Source organism: Anas acuta, chromosome 3 (assembly GCF_963932015.1).
Source record: "Anas acuta chromosome 3, bAnaAcu1.1, whole genome shotgun sequence".
Taxonomy (NCBI): domain Eukaryota; kingdom Metazoa; phylum Chordata; class Aves; order Anseriformes; family Anatidae; genus Anas; species Anas acuta.
The window spans coordinates 41,373,589-41,395,670 of record NC_088981.1 but is presented as its reverse complement, the minus strand read 5'-3'; the positions used below and the strand labels follow the sequence as shown (position 1 = coordinate 41,395,670).

The 22,082-nt window shown below is 39.7% G+C and overlaps 1 protein-coding gene across 1 annotated transcript in view; it reads right to left on the bottom strand.

The window, feature by feature from the left end:
- Positions 1 to 22,082, bottom strand: part of PCNX2 (pecanex 2) — a 151,908-nt gene that overhangs the window by 10,893 nt on the left and 118,933 nt on the right. Inside the window, exons 26-29 of the mRNA XM_068676779.1 lie at positions 13,255 to 13,508; positions 8,909 to 9,142; positions 6,582 to 6,685; positions 30 to 174 (exon numbers count right to left, since the gene is read on the bottom strand). Coding sequence (XP_068532880.1) covers positions 30 to 174; positions 6,582 to 6,685; positions 8,909 to 9,142; positions 13,255 to 13,508 — 737 coding nt within the window. The remainder of the gene's footprint in view (positions 1 to 29; positions 175 to 6,581; positions 6,686 to 8,908; positions 9,143 to 13,254; positions 13,509 to 22,082) is intronic.

The window sequence follows — 22,082 nt, the reverse complement described above, 5'->3', positions numbered from 1 at the left end:
AAAATTAAAAAAAATAGTAAAGACCTTACCTGATGTAGCTTCAGAGACATTCGGATTGCTGGGGCAACCACCTTGTGCAGCAGATCCATGTCCGCAAAGACCCACTCATCTTTTGCTGCTATCCTGAAGTCTCCTTTGAACAGCGCGTGGAGGCCATAAAGAAAGGAGTCTAAACTGCAGGACAAAGGCAGCAGTCAGTCCCAGAAACCATCTCTGTTCCACCAAGCCAGACCCCATCCAGCTGCCCACCACAGGGAGAACCAGGACATGGACCTGGGACTGTACACGATGGATTCTTGAGGTTGGTATAAAGCAAAGGCTGCATGTTTCTACTGAAAACCCATTCCTTTGGGTCGGTGTTTTTCCTTCCGCTTGCACTGCAAACATCTGGCCATGAAAGGATCGTGGCACTTGGAAAAGAAGTCCTAAGGATGGGAGGATCACAGGGTGCAGCAGGGTGCTGCATTGCCATAGTGCCAGCTGCTCGACAATGCCTAGTCAGGCAGCAAAGGCTGCCCCCTCATTTGAAAAGGTATTGATCAGCCCTGTCACTGTTAGCAGTTCTGCTTGCAAGGTAAAAATAATAATTAAAATAACAGCTGTAAAATATACATTTAGCAAATCTGAGACTTCTGCCATGAAACTCAAAACCAGACAAACGTTAAACCAGACGTACTGAAAAGAATCCCGAGTTTCACAAGCTGTTCAGCAAACCAGGTGAGAGCATGAATTAAACCTTTGGCATTTCAGACCGAAACAATAAGCCTTAAAGCAACCACAGCTGGGCTGCTTTCTTCATATAGGAGACTAGATGTAACCAGTTCTGCCTGACCTTGGAGGACGGTTTGCCTGGATCTGAGATTGAAGCGAGATGTTAACGGGACAAAATGGAGCAGCTGCTAGAAGATGGTTGCACGAGGGCTTTGTGCAGAGAACCAGTCAGCCTGCAGCTCCAGCCTGCACCGTGAATTGTGAGCTCCACACAGCTACGCAGCAGCCACTTAGGTAATGTTTTTAGGAGGACCACAGACCTAACACTGTTCTGAAGAACTCATCTTGAAATTGAAGAAATCAGAACCATCTGTTAAAAAGCAGGCATCTCTTACAAACCCACAGGACATGGTTTCATCTACCTGCCAAGATTTTACTCACTCTTACAAGACTTGATTTTTTAGATTGTAAAGGCTCTGAGGAGAAAAAGCATTAAGATGTTAGAGTTTTTCATTACCATCCACACTTTCTCCAGAGAATACATAATCTTTCCACTTAATTGAGCTTTCTTAATTATTTTGGAAAAGAAAAAAATATTTTACATTTTCTTCTCTTCAGAGAGAGGGAAGAGAGAGATTAGGAGGCTGCTTGGCCTACCTTCAAGCTCAAACATTCTAATTTTGCCCATGGTGGGTCGCGTGGTTTAGAAATTAAAACAGAAGGATATATATGTTGTTACTGGAAAAGCAGCTGGATACTGATTTTCTCTGCAAAAGCACCGTGTAATACAAATCAACTGATCAGTGGGACTGAGGCCACTCGGTAAGGCAGGGCTTCTCTCACTGCTGGGAACAGTAGGAGCACAGGGAAGCTCTTGTGAATTCCTACCTCATTTGCATTTATTAGTACTAAGTTGCATATTAAAACATGCCCAGGTTTAAGAGGCAGGCACGTACACTCAGAGCTTCAAAACATTCAAGCACGGGTTTCAATGGGAGTTGTTACGTGTCTTCAAAGAACGAATCCCTGCTGACCCTCGATCAATCATCTCTGGAGTATGAAAGATGATAACGTACCCAAACCCTGCTTAATAGCTAGGAAAGCCCTAGAATAAACCAGATAGAAAAGAAAAAAAATAATGGTGGGTGCAGCCCATGCACCCACAAATCACCTCCCTGAAGCAGGTGAGAAATCAGGAGGTGTCCTTCCAGTTGCCACCCCAGCAGACAGCATGCAGCATATGTGAATGAATGAATCCCTGCCTGGAAAAAAAAACACTTCTGTACCTAAATAGATTTTCCAGGATGAAACTGAAAAAAAAAGGACCCCAAAATGTGCACCTACTGATGGCTCAGTGGTATAGTTTTTCCCCAAGTAACACTGCCCGTATTTGCTATGAAAAGTTGGCTGGGATGAAGGAAGGAGCAGGCAGGAAAGAGAACTGGTTTTTACATCATTAGAGGCTTTCAGACCAAATATGAACACCAGAGTAGACAAAGAGTTTGCATTCGCATCAAAGCGTCTTACAGGCATCAGCACATGCTAAACAGGCTGCTGTGAACAGTAGCATCTGCTGAAAGCAAGGCCAGCACTAGGACAGCTATGCAAACTGCAGCTGAGCATCAGCAGAGGGAGCGGATGGAAGCACGTACAGCTCCCACTGTGCTCGGTTTGGGAAGACTCAGCCATTTCTCATCCCTCTGCATAATAAGTTCTCTAACCAGCATTTTTAAGAACAAATGTGACTTACAAGGAGCAAAGCGGTGGCGGGAGGCTGAGAGACAATTATTTTATGTATTGTATTTCCCACCAGAGAGGTCTCGAGGACATTGCTGTGTTCACAAAACCATTCCCTTTTTTTATTCCTCTGCCAATTGTAATGAGGCTTTTGGACAAGGCTTTCCTACCTATAATGTGACACTAACTCAAGCCTGTAACACACAGCCCTTAATCCACATAAAATACAGCTGTTGTTATTCCTCTCATTGTTATGCTCTCTCCTGAAGACTCTAATGAGATTACAAGGAAGCTATGAGCCAACAGCTTTGATCTCTGCTCTGACTAGAGGTTGTTGCTACTTTCTTGGCCCGGTTTGAACGTAGCTCAATTAGTCATCTGCTGCAGTTGCAGGCTCATTCCAAGTGTTTTAAAAACTAGTTAAGGTAAATTCACATGCCAAAGAAACTATGTTAATCAGGAAAAGACAACTGCTATTTCTGGCAACACTTCTAACTGTCTGAGCTAAGACCTGAAAACTTGCTATCCCAACAGCGAGCTGTTTCTAAAAATGCAGGTGTGGGGGATGCAGCTCTGGGATGTGCAGCAAGGAGGGGATGAAGCAGCACCACAAGGACCAGGGGAGGGCAACAGAGCCAAAGCAAATGCTCCCCCCTTCTTCACTCCTTACATTGCTCCATCAACTGGAATGAAAAGTATTTGATACAAGCCCCCAAACAGTACAAACAGATGATGGCTAATGAGCTGGTGAGTATGTCTGTGTGTATTTTGTACTCCAAACCCAAACCTCTGTCTGCAGTTTATAGACCTTTCCCAATGTTAATTGTAGATTTATTTCAGCAATAAAGACATGTGCATGCCTGTGAGCCAGTAATCACCTGTCCATCTTAGCTCACCTCGAAGAAATATCTTCACTGGCAGCCCCTTTCAATTTGATAGTTTAGATGTTTGTGGTTGTGAGCTAAGGGTCAAACTTTTCTCCCCTGCTCCTGCTCTGCTCAGCTCTGGCACACACAAAGCTGCACTGCCTGCTCCAGCTCCCACTGGAAGTATCTGATGAGAGACACTTTATTAAGAGAATTTCCTATTTTTCCAAATTTGAAACATACACTGAACATTTATTTATTAGTAGGTCTAGAGGCTGAATAACATTATTAAGTATTTTACCCATGGATGCACACTGAAACATATCACTCACGTTTGAATAAATGAATGGTAATGTCATGTCATTCTTCAAATTGCATTTTGTGCAGGATGTCTCCTAATAACAGTTTAAAAGAGCATGTGATTTGCATAGCAATGTTCTGCCTTCCTAATGAATGCATTTATAGTATAATCTAGTGTTAATGTTGGGTTTCTACTGACATTTCCATGAACAGGTACACTGAATAATTATTTACATACATTATATAAGAGCATTTAAAACCTTGGTTTACACAGTGACATTTACTGATTAATAGATTACACAAAATCATGTGTAAATGAGTGCAAATTGATAGTTTACATACACAATGTAAACTTGAATCTCAATTCTGTAGCGCAAGGCTCAATGTAGCACGTTACCTTTGCATTCCTATTTTTGTGAAGCAGTTGGATGACTGTCACTCCTCAAGACACAGCAAGGGCTAGACTTTGTCCATACAAAGTTTCCTCCTTCCTGCACAGTCACCCCAGAGAACAAAACATGGGCACCAGATCACAGATTCTTGGACTGTTTGCTCACATTGAACGTATCTGAAATTCTTCATGGAAATAAGCACGTGGGGAAGAAAATTACAACACCTATCTGCCCATTACATCCCAAACTCATCAAGAAATCTCTAGCAACACTATAGACCAGGTGCTTCACAGCCAGAACTAATAGAAAATCCAAGACAAAGTTCAAGGTCATTTCTAGGTGCCAACCAGATTAACCTAAATAATCACAATACCTTTTAAAGGAAAAGGAGTTAAAAAAAATCACCTAAGAAATGATTCCTCCAACTTCTGATGCTCCAAAGTACATCTCTCCCATCTGCCTTGAATATAGACCTGCAGCAAGCTGAGAGTTGCGGCCAAGGACCAGCAATAATGCTCTAAATTACCCTCTGCAAGTACTGAGTCTCTCCATCAAATACAGAGCACGAGGAGGGAGACCTGCCTACACTGCCAAAAGTTAATCTTCGGAAACATTTTCTGGCCTTATAGGTGTTACATGTTTTGGACAAAGTCTCCTTCTCCTTGGTTTGCCATGTAATTGTACAACTATCAGAGTCTGGCTGCCTTACTGCTTCTTTGTGTTTTAATAAGCTGTGATGATCTCTGTGAAGCAGTATAAGGATGGTAAGAACTGCTCTCTGTCCTGTACGCAGATGAATTTGGGGGATTTTTGTTGATAAAGGTCTTGATATCTGAGGGCAAAGTACCCACCTTTCTCACTAGGCAACAATTTATATTGAAGTATTCTTGTGAATTAAAATAAATATATAAATTCTTCAGAGACAAAAATAAACAACATTCACCAAGCTCAAGTCATGTTTTGTAGCAATAGCAATTTATAACTTGAATTGTGCTATTCAGATTCCTATTTTTTTTCCAGATCTTTCTGACAGTTGAAAGATACTGAAGATATCTTACCCAAGTGGGTAAATGACACAGTTTTTCACAGTGAAACTTCTCTAGGAGAAGCTTTTGTGAAGAAGTGCTGAAAAAGATTCTGACAGAAGCTTCCATTTAATCCCTTTTATGACATAAGGTACATTTTAAAAATACAATGATTCAATACTGCCTTGGAGCACTTTCTTAATAGAAAGGAAAACCAGGACTTAATTAAAGATAAAGGATTATATATAATAGAATCAGAAAAACAGGGATATAGCTATGCAATGCATATGACTACCACAATTCTTTCCCTTCTACAGACCTTTTCTCTGCAAGAAAAGATGTTTTTAAATACTTGAGTGTCCACTTCCCAAAAGACAGAACCTGATTTGGTTCACTGGTTATGTTCCAGATTTTAAAATGACTTCAATATAGCTGACTCCTGCAATTCTTAAAGTCTTTCCAAATAACTATCCTCAACATTCATACTTTTGAGGTCAAGCTTTGGAAAGTCTCTGATAATATTATCTCTTTGCCTTAGCTACTAACCATGTAAGCCAATAAAAATAGGCGCCATTGTTACTGTACCTGTACTAGTGCCAAATCGTCATAATGAAGATTTTTAAGATCCTGTGGAAAGTACATGCAATGTGTTGACAGTTTTAGGAAGCTTTTGTGATATTTTTAGAAGCATTTCTAGTATCACTGTGACATATCTATTGTGGGCCCAGATCAAAATCACTTTAATCTTTTCTGTAAAAAGACCATAAATGCTCATCAACTTTTCTATCATGTCCCCATACTTGAAAATCTGGATAATCAAAAAATAGGGCACATTTACTAAACACTTCACTAATCTGAATGTATAGAAATTAAGGGAAGATAAATTCAACCCAGAATAAAACTAATAGAGAAAGGGAATATGCAAAAACAAGCAGAAAAGAGACGACAAAAGCCACTTGAGAAAGCAGAAAGGAGCAGCACACCAAGAAATAGCCATGTGGGTCATGAACATTTTGCATGACTGACTGAAAAAAGATGTGAAAATAGACATTACAAACGTCTCAAAGGATAACAAAGCTAGAGTGAATGTTTAAAGGTCTGGTTTATAACATAAAGTGCATTCAAATTCACACATGCTGCCTTTGTTTACTTGTTAATAAGACAAATTGTCCCTAAGGATTTGCTGATAGAAGGCTAGCTAGCTTTATTCATAATTTTGTGCCAATACAGCAAGGTCACTTAGAGACTATATTTACTAAACTTTTCTATTGCTATTAAACTGTGAATACAGGGATTTCAAATACATCCAATAAAAACAAAACAAAACAACAAAAAAAAAACACTAAAATTACATGAGAAGATAGACTTTTTTTTTTAAAAAAAGTAAACTTTATTAATAAAATGCCTAATCTATGCAATTAATTACTCAGGCTGAGCAACTAGAACAGCATAAAAGGTACCTTGATCTAAGGTTCTGTTGAGATTCTACAGAAAGTGAAAAAAACACAAACAGATCTTCATGATGAGGAGAAAGGATTCCCAAAACTTACCTGATGGCCATGTTGTGAGCTGCAGTTCCCAAAGCTCTTCGGCCCAGTATGCACAAGGCAAAGGAAAGCGTTACTAGTGGAGAATCCTCATCGCTGTCCAAGTGCTACAAAGTTTTAAGAGTAGCATGTAATTCTAGACACAAATACGGTCTTGATAAGCATTTCAATACTATAAATGGCAACATTCATAAAATATGTCTGTAGATGGATCTGTACACACAAACACTCTTTGCAATTAAGCAGAACAAGAAGGAAGATCATTGCAATCAGAAGCTTTCTGCAAAATGCAGCTTATTTTGCCCACTGAGTAGAAACTGAACATTTCAATCTCAGGTAGTGAGATCAAAAGGGAGGGAGGGAATCTCTGCTGTTTGTTGTATTTGTTTATTTGTTTTGCTTTTACTTCCTCCAGATGTGACTTTCAAAAACAGAGCAGATTATCTTATTGCTGAGAGACACTGCAACTGGAGGCAGCAAAACCCCTCTGCATGGGACAACAGGTGCATGTGAGACACCCTGACACATTTCAGAAGAACAATCTATTTAGAAAACTGCGGGGGAAAACACTTCTAGCGAATACCAACATCTATCTAAACTACATGCCATTGATGACACTGACCTCACATTTTAACAAGTAGTCAAAAAGTTTAATTTATATTTACTAGGTTAGGAGTGTGGTTTTTTTTGTTGTTGTTGTTGTTTTTTTAACTGAAATTTTTGCAAAACAAAACAAAACAAACACTTTGCTATCAAGCAGGAGAAAAAAACTTAGACTCCCATGAACGTGAATCTTTAGGAGGGTACATATTATTATTTTGGACCATGCAATCAGTGATTCCTTTGACTCTAAAACTGAAGCCAGTTATAACAGAGAATGTAGCTCCTTCTACAGAATATACTGATTTTCAGGGCACACACTGAAGCTTTTTTAAATCTCATCACATAGTTGACCTTTACCTCTACACAGCTGATGAATTACAAAAAAAAAAAAAAAAAAAAAAAAGAGGAAAAAGAAAAAGATGTGAAAAATATATATATATGAATTGTTGTGCACACAGACATGCACTGGTGCAGGCATTAGTTTGCTCTTTTATCTCTAACTTACAGGATTTTAAAGTCTATTGGACATGCCTAAATCTACCATTTTATTTGAAAGGTACAGCCATGTAACAGGTGAAAAGGTGTCATTTAGCAGAGACTTTCACTGCACTTTGAGATGCTGTGTGTGTCCAAATTTGGGAGCTAAGACCTGGAGACGAGCAAGGAAAGAGATGAAACATTCCCAGCAGGAAGAGCTGGTGACAAGGCTCGAAGGACAGTTCAATGAAAACAACACCAAATATAGTGGCATGCAGAGGAACTTGTGTAACTGTATTCAGGTGCAGAGACATGAGAAGGAACTGAAGTGGTGAAGAAACATTAAGATTCAATGATGTTACGCTGTTCAGCTAAGGTCAGTGGTAGCACTTGGGATGTTCTATTCGTGATCCTGAATGAAAAATGCACAAGTAACATTGCATGGTGGCCAGGAAAGATATGCTTTTCATTTTTTCCCCATTGTCAGCAATAATAAGAAAATTAAAACTGAGGAATATGCTTGTCTGCAACTGTATTCCCCCTCTGGGCTATTTTGAGTATTCCACGGAAATACAGTAGGGCATTTTTGCCAAATGACTGCTGACCATCAGTAATCTTATCAGCTGAAAGCATGTGAATGTGTGGCAGCAAACCTGTCTCTGACCTTCTAGAACCGCAAGGTCATTTCACACGTTTTTCTGGTGTAGTTCACATCTGAATGTCGTGCTCTCAGGGGTGATCTACGCTAGCAGTTAGTTTGCTGTGCACTTCCCTACCGCTTGAGGACTGTATTCAAGCACAGGCAGATGTTTGGAAAGGGCGCACAAACGTGGACAAATGTTTGGCAACAGTACCCAAATACTGGCAACATTGGGAACAAGAATGCTCTGATGATACTCCCTGAACAGAGCCAGCTCCAGCAGCACTTCTGTGAACGCTTGCTATAGGCACACTTTCTAGAGATGATGAAATTAACAGTGTTGGAGAGTGTGCACAGTACGGAATTGGTTCTGTATTCAACAATGACAGATTTGAAGCTGCTTGAGGTTCAGTTTTTTGTACAAGAGTAGTATCTAATGTGCTTTTTTCCATTCTATGAAACATAGATTTTCCTTTAAAAAGTTATATCTGACAGTTTAAATGAAATACATTTTCCTCTATTAATCCTGAGGAAGAAAAAGAGTAACCATGCATCAGTTAACTCCTAGCTCAGGAATTAAAACTTACTGCTGAAAAAAATGAGAGCTTACCTCCACCCTTTTCCTGGCACAGTACTGAATCCAGTCCAGATAAACACTGCAGAAACTAGCTCTTGTTATTCCTTGGAGACAGGGAACATAATCTTCATCTATGTTAATGTTAAACATTGCAAGGTCACGTTCAATATAATGCCACTTTGCATAAGGCTGCAGTATCTTTTGGATGGATTCGTCCTTTATCCAGTCAAAAATTTTGGGAGAGCTTGCTGTAAAGTATATTATACTCTGTTGACAAAATGTGCAAACATCAGTTAATCTCTGATTCATGCAGAAATATTTTACATAGCGAGATTAAATCAAAGAGGACAACACTAGCTACCCATAATGGTACATATTCTTCCTATTTTTTACTGCTTGGCATCATTGCTGCACCAAACTGTTTAGTTAGATGATAATACTTGATATCTAAATAGCAAACAGAAAAAGAAGTCATGTCTTTAATACATTGCTGCCTTATAGGAAAACTAATACAAACCAATAGACTGCAATAAGAACATGGAATTCCTTTGTGAATACTGGTGGGGCTTGTAGAGCCTATTACCAAGAAAGTGATTTTGATAAAAGTCCAGGGAAATTTTGAAAAACTAGCAGTAGATTCTCACACGGTCAGAATAGGTTTCTTTTTTCTGTGTGAACGTCCTGTTATCTGGGGAGAAAGCTTTCCTAATTCTTTAGAAAAACATTTCCACCACGATTTAACCACAAAGGTGAGATTTGACAGATGTGTATAATGTAACCCTGAAACCCCATTTTAATTGTTCTTTTCCTTCTGCATTTAGTAACATTATTATTTTTGTTATTTGTCAATGTGGACAATAAATAATGATGGAGAATTTATTATACATAATGTTATGAAGCTTGTAGCTGATCTGAGTGACTTTACTTTTAAAAAGCACTGAAGGAGGAAGAGCATTTAAGCAGGTGTTCTTTTACTGAATACATAAATAGAAAGCAGCAAGACTCATATCTGTGCCTGAGTTCTAAGCTTAAGTTCTAACCAGTGGGTCTGGAACCATTAAAGTAATAATAAGAGAAACCTATCAGTACTAAACTTAAAGACTATTTGCAAAAGAACACGGAACTTAAGGAGAAGTTCCAGTCTTGTCAAGGAAGGTGACAGCAGCAGGGAAGTCCATGATAATGTTTCATAACCATAATGTTTCGGTTTAATAAAATACATTCATTTAGAATTGGATTCCAAATCAAACAAGAGGCAAGTGAAAACGGCTGAAGATGATGTGGTTCTACTTCATCCATGCAACAGAAATATTAATAAGCAATTAAATGTATAAAATGAAAATACGATGGATTAAATAGAAAAAGGACAGAAGCACCACCAGCCCTTTAAAAATTCCAGATGCCATCCACAATTTATCTTTCTAACTGTACAAAGATACACAGGCAAGAGGGAAATAAAACTCCAGAGGAAAAAGACAAGGAAGACTGATACAGACTGGGGACAGACCCTTAATTTCTTGGCATGTGGAGGACAATAAGCTCATTTAAAGAGTCACGCAGAAACAATAGAAGCCGAAAAACACAAGACTCAGCGAATGCAGATTTCTTAAACAGTAGAAGACGTTTAAATAAGACTAGATTGGAAAGATGGAGGAGGCACAAGGGAAAAATATCACAGTGGTTGGGCAGGAAATGATTTCAAAATATATGCAGGAGGACTACAGGAGCTGACCCACTTTATTTGTGGAGAATAAAAATCCTTTTATAAGGAGAAATAAGGGCTTTTCTAGGCTGTCAATGAAACTGCAAATGAAATACATACATACAGAATAAGAAGCTCAGTGCAACTCACTCTTTAAAAGACCAATATAATACTTATTCATGAAGCATAGGAGAACTGAAACAAAGCATACATTTGCTTTGCTGATCTTCAAAATACAGTTTGCTTTTCTTATTATTCTCACCTGTGTTTACAAAGAAACAGATTCAGCTGGGAAAATAATCAGACTGGTAATCAGACACAGAAACAGCAAAAACTTCTGCCACCTAATTAAGTTCTGCTCTTGGTAGCTCTTCATGGGTATGTTTTGTGTGTGAGTACGTTCTCAGCTATATGGCAATTCAGAAATGATATGGTAAATATTTACCATACTGTAAGCTACAAAGAATAAACTAGAAGCACTCCAAGCACTCAGTGTGATGGAAGTGCAGATGTTGCTGAAGCTCAAGTCTACGGCTTCTCTGAGTTTGTGATTTATCTGACTTGAACACTGCATTAACCGGAGTTCTTCATAAAATTACCTTCCTGCTCTGCTAAAAGGAAAGTGTCAGAGCTTGAAAATGTTCACAGCAAAATTGCCCAGGGTCTTCACGGCTCAGGATTCCTCGATAAGGGCAAGCTGGGGAAGGAGTGAATTCTCACTTCTGTTGCTGGTATCACTTATCCGAAGGTAAGTTCTAACAGCACTAAACAAACAGGGTGATAGCTTATCTGATACATAACATAATCTTCTCACCTTCCTAAGCTGTAACAAGGATTTTATCAAATCCTATCAAAGCTCCTGATTATGGAAGAAACTACTAACATGAAGAACAGGAAGAAAAAAATCTCCTTACAAGTTGCTTCTGGGATGGTCATTCTGAGGAAGGGTTCTCCTGAATTTAAGGGAGCCCCAGCACAGGTTAATACCAAAGACGCCAACTGATTATTATGATCCTCTGTTCTCCTTTCACTAAGAAGGTAAGTAGATTAAGGGACTGGCACCTTTCTAGGAATGAAGTTCCATAAAAGCAGTACAATGACATTGGCTCGAGGAAATCAAACCAAAATAGATTAGATTCCCACATCTTGCAAGTCATAGGTGGTGAACATTACAAAATCTGCACCCAGTGGGTGTGGAGCCACAGCATACCTCAGTAGCATGGAGATCATTTAACCCCCCTCCCTTTCACTTGAGGCAGGATCAAGTGAATTAACCTCATCATTAACATATGGGACAAAAGTTTGTCAAAGCAACTTTATACGGTGGCAGCTTCTCGGATACTTCAGACCCAAAACTCTAAAGCACACTTAGTTAAGTTATATTTCATATGTCATAACCTCAAACTTTCCACAAGTCCTCTCCATTTTAGTTGACTTAAAGACGCTTTAAAAGTTCCTGCTTACAAGGCACAACTCTTTGTTACTTTAAACTAATGAACTGCCAATTTTACTCCAGCATAGGCCGGGATGTTTTTCAAGCTCATTCACCCATTCACTATCAAAAACTGAATCATAACAGCTTGCATCAATTTAAAATTTAGGTTACCTTTTAATGTAAAGTGAAACAACTGTAGCAATGTTTTAATTTCAGTTTAAAGAAGTGTTTTTTGTTGTTTTTGCTTATATACTTATAAAATAAATAAATAAAAAACATGCTCACACACAGTTTTGCCTCTGAACTTATTTAAGACACCCCAGTCTATGTTTTATAAAGTAATCAACTGCATGACCAAAGAACTTTTGTGAGGCAATGATCTTGTTTTAACTGCATGGGTTCATTTGCAAAAAAATGTGACTAATTTATTTACAAGAGGTGTCTCTTTAAGGTTGACAGGATTTTTAAAATTGCAGAGACACAGGTAGGGAGGAGATGTCAGAAATGGTTGGGAGCTTTGGTAATTAGCTTAATGGAAGTACCAACAGCATAAACAGCAGCCTTTGGCTTTTGTTGCTTCAGCAGAAGACAGTAAAGCATAGTGATCTCTTCATTTGCTGGGTTGAAAGGGTTTGGCTTTTATAACAAATAAGTATCTGTGTGGTCACTGTAATCTTAATAACACTGCAAATATAGAAGTGGTATAAATGAATTGAAGTTTAATCAATGGAATTCACTAACTTCAAATGTGTTGTGATACTTACATTAATCCTTTTTTACCTGCTGTTTTATGCTGGTAACAAAGTACATTTGAGAAACAGCTCTTCAGAGAGCTCCAAAGATCTTTACGCTTGTTCATTATTTCCCAGAAAAAAAAAAAAAAAAAAAAAAAAAACACGGTAAAAAGGCGAAATCAAGAAGAAATAACAAACTGTGAGTGAAGTTTTGCTTTGTAAGAATGCTTCCTCTGCCTTTATCAGCAGATGTTAACACTCCTTCTTGATTTCTGCTTAAGAGTGTCCATGATTTTCTGTACTACATGTAACTGGCCAGAATCATGTGCAGCAAAGGGAGATATGAGTTAATTATCCCTACCTGATATTGAGTCAGTCTGACTGCCAGCAGTGGAAATGAATAAATACAAAGCCAGCTACTTCAAACTCTATTTCTAAAAGCTAGCCAGAAAGCTAGCTTTTAGACACTCCAGGATAGGAATACAGTCCACTTTACCAAAGAGTTTACCTTTATATAGTATCTGATAAGTATTCTCCGCAGATCAAACACTTGCAGCATTGTTGCAGCGTTGTTATCAATGATGCTATATCCTTCCAGGATGTACTGGGTTCGTGTTATTTCCCATGTCAGCCATCGGAGGTTAAAGGCTGCATTACACGATAACAAGTGAGGCAAGTGTCCGGGTTTACAACAGCAGCAGCCTTCATTGTCTTCATCTCCTTCTGTTATAGCCTCCACTTCTCTCTGCTGGCAATATGTCCCTTGGCAGTGAGAAAAAGAGAATATGCTGCCAGTTATTGTGGGGGGAAGAAACAAAGGACTTCCTTCAAGCAGAGGAAGTATGATTTAAGGCTCTACACGCTTAGCAAAAATCTAATAGAAAGAGCTATGGCAACAAATTAGATGTGCCAATTGATCCATGTGCAGTAGGAAATAAAGCGCTATACATCATTTATTTACTACTATTTACTACCACCTATAAAAGCCAAAAGGGCCCAATCTGATGTTCTAGGCATTTGGTTCTGAGCTGAGCCAAACTACAGACCACAGCTTCTGCCTTAATAAAACTCACCAGGAAGCAACACTAAAGATTCTTGCTCCATCAGGCATATTAAGCAAATTGATCCAAGTCCCAGTCTGCTTCTTCAAATAACATACAGGATGCAAACAAAGATTTTACAGTATGTCAGAGCACTTGTAAAATCTGGGTTAGAGCAAACTATCTTGGAAAGCAGGTTCCAAAAATAACATGCAACTGGTTGTTCTCTTTCCCACTGGAGTAAAAGTTACTCCAGATCAAACATTTCTAATGAATAGCACTAGTGGCAGTACATCACGAGGACAGAGCAGCTCTCCAATTAGCCTATTACACAGGCCTTTAGATCAAAATGGAAGAAATCTTTCTGAAAAAGTCATATTAACTCAAAAAGAAGTTGTAATGCAGCAACAATAATATTTCTGCTTTGCAGACTGCATTTCTGGCCTGTGCTGTGCACTCTTGATGGTCAGCCTGAGCCCTCAGGATTTAAAAGCTATAAATGTGGTTTGAAAACCATGTAGAGCACTACAAATCAAAACCAGAGGTGGACATGTGCTCCCCACACAGTTCTCAAAATACAAGAGCTATATTTTCTTGACATGTAGACCTTCTTAAAATTTACTCTCTGTGGGTTGTTGCAGAACTTCCTCTCCCCCCTGAAGTTCTACAGAAACTATCTTTCAAGGCCATGCAAGCTACACATACATCTCACATGGCCTTTCCACCAGTGGTTTTGGTGTCGCCCCATGAGAGAGCTGGCTCAGTCCGCTTCCAAATGGTCTCAAAAGGAGAGGAAGGTGCTAGACACTGTACTGCAGTTTCTGGAGAGGGATACACTCAGTTAAAGCCTTAGCTGGCATCAAAGACACAACACTTACCAGCAGGCTCTCATCTGCTCATTACATGTTCCTTAACAAGCATGTCTCTCACATACTAATTCGAGTCTGCATCTCTGCTACCACTTACCTTTCATTCTGGAGCAAAGTGTGGTATGGCATATAAATTTAACATATCAGCAAATACACTTCAGAGCACATCCTGTGTTCTCACAGTCAAAAATAGCAAGAAAACCACATGATTTGAAACACATCATCTCTCTGAGAACTTTATTGCTAGAGATTATATAAAGAAAAATAAGCAGCATCTGCCAGGACCAACAGACCTGTTCTGTTGTGTCAGTGTAAATGAGAGAAGAATTTGGGTATGTTTGAAATTGAAAACGTACTGTGTGTGTGTAAATCCAGCGTTGTTCACATGCTCACGTGTGTTCCCCCTTGGACTTCAGGGATATACCATTATGACTAATTATTAAATGACTTAAGTAACCTTAGTATAAACATCTATCCGATCAAGACAGCCACTAAGTGCAAAACATGACCTATCAAGCTGACATTTTCAGCGGGACTGGACATGAACTGGCCTGCTTCTACTTCATATTTCACGGATTTCTACATGAATTAACACTTAATGCTCAACAGCAAAAAAAACAGTAACTGCTCTGGGTCAGTGGATGCTTTTCTGAAGTCAAGTCAAAAGACATTGTACTCAAAGCAAAACAGGGAGAGGCACATTCCTCTGTACAGAGCTTGAAAAGGGTAAAATAACTACTCCTTTCTGGTGCTGTTACTATTGCTGTTATGTCTAGTTTTTGAAAGGTTAAATGTCTTACAGTATTAAACTGAATTTAAGAGAAGATCAGTCCTCATCCCAGGTGCTAAATTAAACATCGACAAGTGTTTATATGTGGTGAAAAGCACAGGCCTAATAAACAACTGCCACTAAACCCCTCACAACTAGTGGAATTAAAGATGTGTTTGCTTACTCTATTCTTAAATCTAGTTTTTACTTTGTAAGCAAATATCACATTCCATCCCTACCAAATGCTGGCTATGCTTTTAGGTGCTCTCTATATTGCCTGTATTAATAAATACCTTATATTATTAGTAGAGACTGTAATTACCAGTTTTCTCGAGCCAAGTACTTTGTAAAACATGGGCCCTAAAGAGGCTGATAACTGGTGAGTTCATGGGACCCTCAGTGTTTGAGGGAAGCTGTCATCACCTGCATCACAAACAGAAGAAGCAGCCAGAACAATTATTTCCATTCTCAGCTAATTAAACAGGTAAAAATGTCTCCAAGTCATCTTTGCTAGATAGTTTTAATCAATGAAACTTCAAATTATTCTACAGTGAATACAATCATCAACTTTGAACCTGGGGAGCCAGAGGCCTTCTAACTGGGCCTATATTATTACAAAACCTCTGGGAACAAATGAAGGAGCTCATGTGGTCATTCCACAAAAGTATTCCCAAGAATGGAATAGGGGCTGTGCTCTGTCAGCATCTGGCAAGCATGCCCTTGCTCAACAACAGCTGCTTGATGCATTCAGGTACTATCACCCCAGGGATTCGGCATCCTGATTGCTTGGAGAGCCTCTGTTTACTTTAACGTGTGATCTGAGGCATGGCCAGTGTTCTGCCAAAATACCAAATCCCTGGCTCATGTCCTCAGTCCCAACTCATCTGCTAAGTAATATTTCCATGCACCATCTAGAAAAGAGACTCGAGTCTGCAAAGACAAATGCAGACTTGATGCTCAAGTTCGTGTTGGTTCCCTTTATTTCTTCCAGTCAGTCCTAGCAGGACTGCCATGAATTTTCTTTCATCTTTAACTGAGCCTTGCTTTAGGCCATAAGGCACTGGCTGGATTTCAATGTCACAAATTTAGACGTTACTGAAAATTTTCATTTTACCAGTGCCTGCCTCAATCCCTTTTGGTTCATTACTCTAGACACTGGTAGTGCAAGGACTACGAGCATGTGCTCAGTGTTATGCATGGAGCCAAAAGGGACAAGTGACAGTAAATGAAGTTAAGCATCTGTGTGCATCTTTTACAGAACAGTGACCCCAAAGTTTCGTATATATTATGTTATAAACTGATGATTAAAACGTCAATTTTATATTGCTTCTCCAAAAATGATCAAGTTCAAGCAATTCTGAGAGAATTATTCATAAAACCGAAGAGCAGGGTGCAGAACGTGCACTTCAGTTATGCAATATAATTAAGTGTAGTACCATTAAATATTAACATACAGGAAAATGTTTTCACTGGTAATCAGTCATTTTGAAATCTGAAGGAAAACATTTTTTTAACATTTTTTTTCTGCGGCAGAAAGAAAATAAGCTCTCCCGCTCCGCTTGGGCTTAGTCATTCACTGTGACCCTTGCTAGCACAGATGAGGCTGATTCATCTGTAAGATATCTAACACTGGATGGTTGCCAAAAAGTCATCAATGCAAGAACACGTGCCAGGTCAACAAAGCAAGGTCAATCTATGTGAGCTCAGGAGAAAACCAGTGTGAGAACTTGGATCTCTTTATATTTTCCGGACACATCAGGACCCGAAGACCAACTTGTGGCCTGTTAGCATAACCCTAATGGAAATGAGAAAATTGGAACTGAAGGCGGTAATCTCACTTCAAGAGGATTCAGAATATATACCTAAACTAATGACCATCCAACCTTCTAGAATTTAAGGCTGAAATCCAAGTATGCTTTTGCATTTAATTCTGCAAACTGAGTGAGTGAGAGGAAAAGCATTTCTCAGTACTGAAAAGCCAGAAAGAGGATCCTCTAACACAGCAACATACTTCTAGAAGCAGTTCTATAAACTTATTTATAAAACTAAAACATTGCTATAAAACACTCCAGTTTAACAACACATCCAGAATGCACATAAATTATTGTGGCTGAAGGCTGTCATAGCTTCAGCATCTAGGACTGCTGACATACAAGCACCCAGGGTGCAAACGTACTACGAAAGGGCTCACAGGGCTCACACACTAACTCCACTCCACAGATGTTGAGATCACAAATCATTCTCCTGCACTAGGCATTTCAAGCTCTAAACTCTGTGACCCCAACAACCAGCTTTGGACTGAGGGATTTAACTAGGTGTTAAGTTTGAGGGATGGAGCCAGACACAGAGATGGGAGCCATGAAGACAGACTGAAGCCCAAGGTAGGGTATGCAGAGGTCTCTTCACCAAGGACTTCACAAAACTTCCTGTTTGTTCACCATTTGTTTTGCAAAATCAGTAGCATTTTACAAATAAACACATTACAGTGGAAATAATACAGTGACCTTGTTCCATCGAGTTCTGTAAATCTGGGTATTCTTAAATTCTAATGGACGAGGCTCCTTTACCCCTGACACGTCTTTTCTACTCAGCAGAGCAGCTTAAAAGGTGGCAAGTTATCACCCAGAAGCAGCATAAAGAGCTAAAAGACAGCAAAAGGCTATTTGTCCCCAAACCAAGCATTGTATTGTTCTAGAAACAAAAAAGAAAAAAATATTTCAAAAAGGGGTGAACTGAGCTCCCAGATGAAAACTCAAGGATTGTGGAACTGGACACTTCTGGAAACTTCCACCTGTTTTGGTTCTTTCCAGGTTGTTTCCTTGTAGAATTGCTATTAGAAATAGCAATCTATAAACTGTGAGAACTTCAGCTTGTCTCAAGGAAAAATCTCAGGACTCAGAACAAAAAAAAACAAAACAAAACAATAATAATTCCTCAAACATCAAATCTACTGGTTATAAAACTGCTCTGGTTTTAAACAGCTTCAAGTCCTTTATACCCCCAAAATAACCCATTTTTCAAAGCAGATCAGTTGGTCTAACAACAGATATTACCTCTCCTCAAAAACTTCTCCTCTTCTTGGTTCACCAAGACACACTGTGAAAGCCCAGGTGAAAGAAAGCATTCTCAAGGGATGTTGGTTGTTAAACTTGCAGCTACCAAATACTGTGAGAATCTCCCACGTCACCTCTTTTGGAGTGCAATGCAGTGCAATATTTTGTTTTTGACAAAGAAATATTTTCAATAAAAAGGCTACTGAGCATCTAAGAACATTTTCCTTCTTTCCAGAAGTCTTCCCCAGTACACCCATATATACATGTAAGATTGTGCAAGGGAGGAAAGGGAAAAAAGGCATCGAATATTTATTCTAGCCTATGTTAAAGAAACTAAAGTATTCTCAGCCTATTTGAAATGCAGAGTTGGTTTACACTGCTGGAGCACTACTGTACACCTAGAAAGGCTTCTACATCACAGATTTCCTGCATTCAATGTAAAGTATTGTCTTCCCTGTTTTATGTCTTTTCAAGTACTTCACCGTGATTAAATCAAAGAAATCCTTCTGCATCCTTTCTGTTCATGCCCATAATATTTCTGAACATCGTGTCTCTCAGCCTTTGTTCTTTCCTGCAAACAATGTGCATTCAATTCTTTTAACCTTCTCTCGAAAGAGACGTGTTAAAAATGGCTGCTTTTCTCTGAACTCCTTGTAATTTATCAATATCTTTTGATGGTTTTGTGCAGTCACCAAACATACATCAAGCATGGCCTCATGAAAGACATGAAGGTGGCAACTTTTACTTCCCAACAGCATGAACTGATTTGAAAAAGTAAAAAGTGAATGCTGCAACCAGTCTTTAAATAATGATTGATTCTCGCTCATGCTATAGAGCCCTCAAACACAGAAACCAAGCACCAACAAATACTCCTTGCACTGGTAATGTACTTGCTACTGTAACAAAACCATACAGCATATCCACACGCTGCCAAAATGAGTAACTGTCCTTGTTTCTTAGACATCATTACTGTGCCTAAAGCATATACCTTAAACTGGCTGCATTTGTACGCCATTTTGTGTGGAAAATAAACTAGCTAACAAAGAGAAAGCCCCACCGGCAATCCCATCCTGCTGCCACAGCTGCCTGCCACTACGTGCAATTACAGCTGTGCTTGCTCTGTGCTTCTTCCCTTGCTTCATCTAATGAAGTTCCAAGTGAAGCGTGAATATTGCACGTGCAACGTTCAGTAACAAAATCACAGCAGAGATTTAGAAGTTAATTATATGATTGAAGAATACCCGGAATGAGTTAGAAAACAGCTCCTCAAGATTTCAGCAGCATCATCCATGAGTAATTTCTGCACATGCTACACCTAACTGGATGTTCTCCAAAAGACATTTTGTCGAGGCACAGACTAAACAGGAAAATATTTTAAGGCTTCCTCGTTCTACAGGGAACTTGCGGGAGGTAGATATTTTGACATTCTTTCTGCTTGTTCCTTGATTGTGGGTTTTCCCCTGTCTCTCCCTTTCAAATTAAATGATACATTATGTATTTCTTCTGGCAGGTTGCTTTTAGCGTACCACTGTGGTCTAGCACAGACAGCATCGTTAAGTTACTGAAGGGCTTGATTCCCCCACACTAATGTGCAGCTGCACAATCCAAAACTTGCAGAAAGTTTTCACCAACCCCAAGCTCATCAATACCCTCTCTGTGTTTGGTAGGAATGAGCATCTCCTCTCGGTACCTGGAGGTATTTAAGCCTTCCCCCTGCATTACACACAGGCCAAATGATGGAGGCACATCCCCTCTCCATCACTTGAAAGGAGAGTGAAGAACTAATTCATGCAAGATGCTCAATTTGAACAGGACTAAAGATGGATGAGAGGAATGCCAGCTTTGCTAACTCTCTTCTTTCAGTTTGTTCAATCTGTGTCTTCTTACCCAACTGCAAAGATGCTTTTCATTTAAAAGCTGAGACACGTGCTTCAATTATACACAGTTAGAAAGGAATCTGAATCAGTCATTTTATAATGCCAACTCTTAATTAAGCTGGATGCAAATATGTGAGGTGGTCTCTCCTGCCTTCAGTACACTTAAATCAGGAAGACACTCTGACCTCTTCTTTGGGCGCTGCTGTGGCAGCATTGCCAGTGCATGAGAAACATTCACAGGAAAGGCTAGAGCTCCACAATGCAAATATTGCTTTTGGTTTGCTCAGAAAACAGTTGCAGACACAGAGAACACTGTTGTGATTCACTCGTTTCCCAAGCAAATGTGAATTTCTTATTTAAGGAACAGCAGATTTTTAGGGCCCTCAATTAAAATTACGCTTGAAATTGAAGTAGAAGTCAAGCAGCCAAAGCTCAGAAATTACAGACCTCACGTTTGTCCTCTAGCCCTTTTTTTTTTCCCTCTTTGTGGGAAACCAATCTGTACAATGAATGAAAACAGGGTCCTACGTAAAAACTAGCACATGACCAGACAACTAAAAATAGGAACATGAGATGCACAAAGCAGAGGAAATGTGGTTGTACATGGACTGAAAGCCTAGTGTTTATCAGCAACTGCCTCTTGGCTTTGTAAGCTCCAAAGTTCTCCCAGCTGTTTCATGCCCTCTTCCCGCATGTAGAAAAAATTCTACTCTGCTGAGTTGCACCCCACACCCACCACGGAGCATTTGCAAGACTTGAAATGGGACCCTACCCAGCTGGGGCAGGAGATGGTCCTTCCTGCTGCTTGGGGCAGCCTGGTCTGACTTCCTGCCCTAGCAGGCATCGATCCTGCTCAAGGAAAGAACAAAGAAAACCTCTAAAGAAAGATTTTCTGCTCAGTTTCAGCTTTCACAGAGCTGAGAGCAGCCCTTGACTTGTCCCCTCACACGGCTTCTGCCTTCAGGTCAGACCTTCTGGCTCCTTTTAGTCAGACTGTCTTCTCTACGTAACTCACCGCCCCACTAGAGCAGCCCAGTTCCGTGATGACACAAGGATGTAACCTGTTACAAAAGGGCACGGTCCTGCAGCATGACTTATCTAAAGCAAAGCAGCCCTTATGGGTTAGCTGGAGACAAAAGCAGCACCCTGGTGCCGACACACCACCTCAGCCCGTCCACTGGGCACACAGCAGACTACCTGCCCACAGTCTGGAGTCTGCAAAACGTTCGTTACTGTCTGCATCAGGCAGATCCATCTTATCCAGCTCGTGCCTGCTTCCCCTCTGGGCTCATCTGTTTCTGCTTAAACAGCCTTGAAATTCTTGTGGTTTCTCTGGCACCTACTCTGCATGGTCCTGAGGGGTTTACTCTTACATGTCCAATACTACTCGTTCAAGCTGTTCTCTCCTCAGGTATGTTCCATTATTCCATCCTATTAGTGTTGTTTTTTTTTGTTTTGTTTTGTTTTTGTTTACAATGTAATCTGAATCTTCAGACACCCAACTTTCTCTTCCCAATGTATCCTTCTCTATCTTGAGCAAATATTCTGAAAGATAGAGAAACCTTCACATACCTATAATGTCCACAAGGACAAAAAATAATCACACTTTTTTTTCTCGTAGTCTAGGTGAGATTTCCATTCCCATTTTTGTCACGCCTCTCCTCCTCTTCCCCCCTCAGTAATTTGTCTGTGCTTTCCTAGTTCATGTTTGCTGCTGCTCTGCTGGTC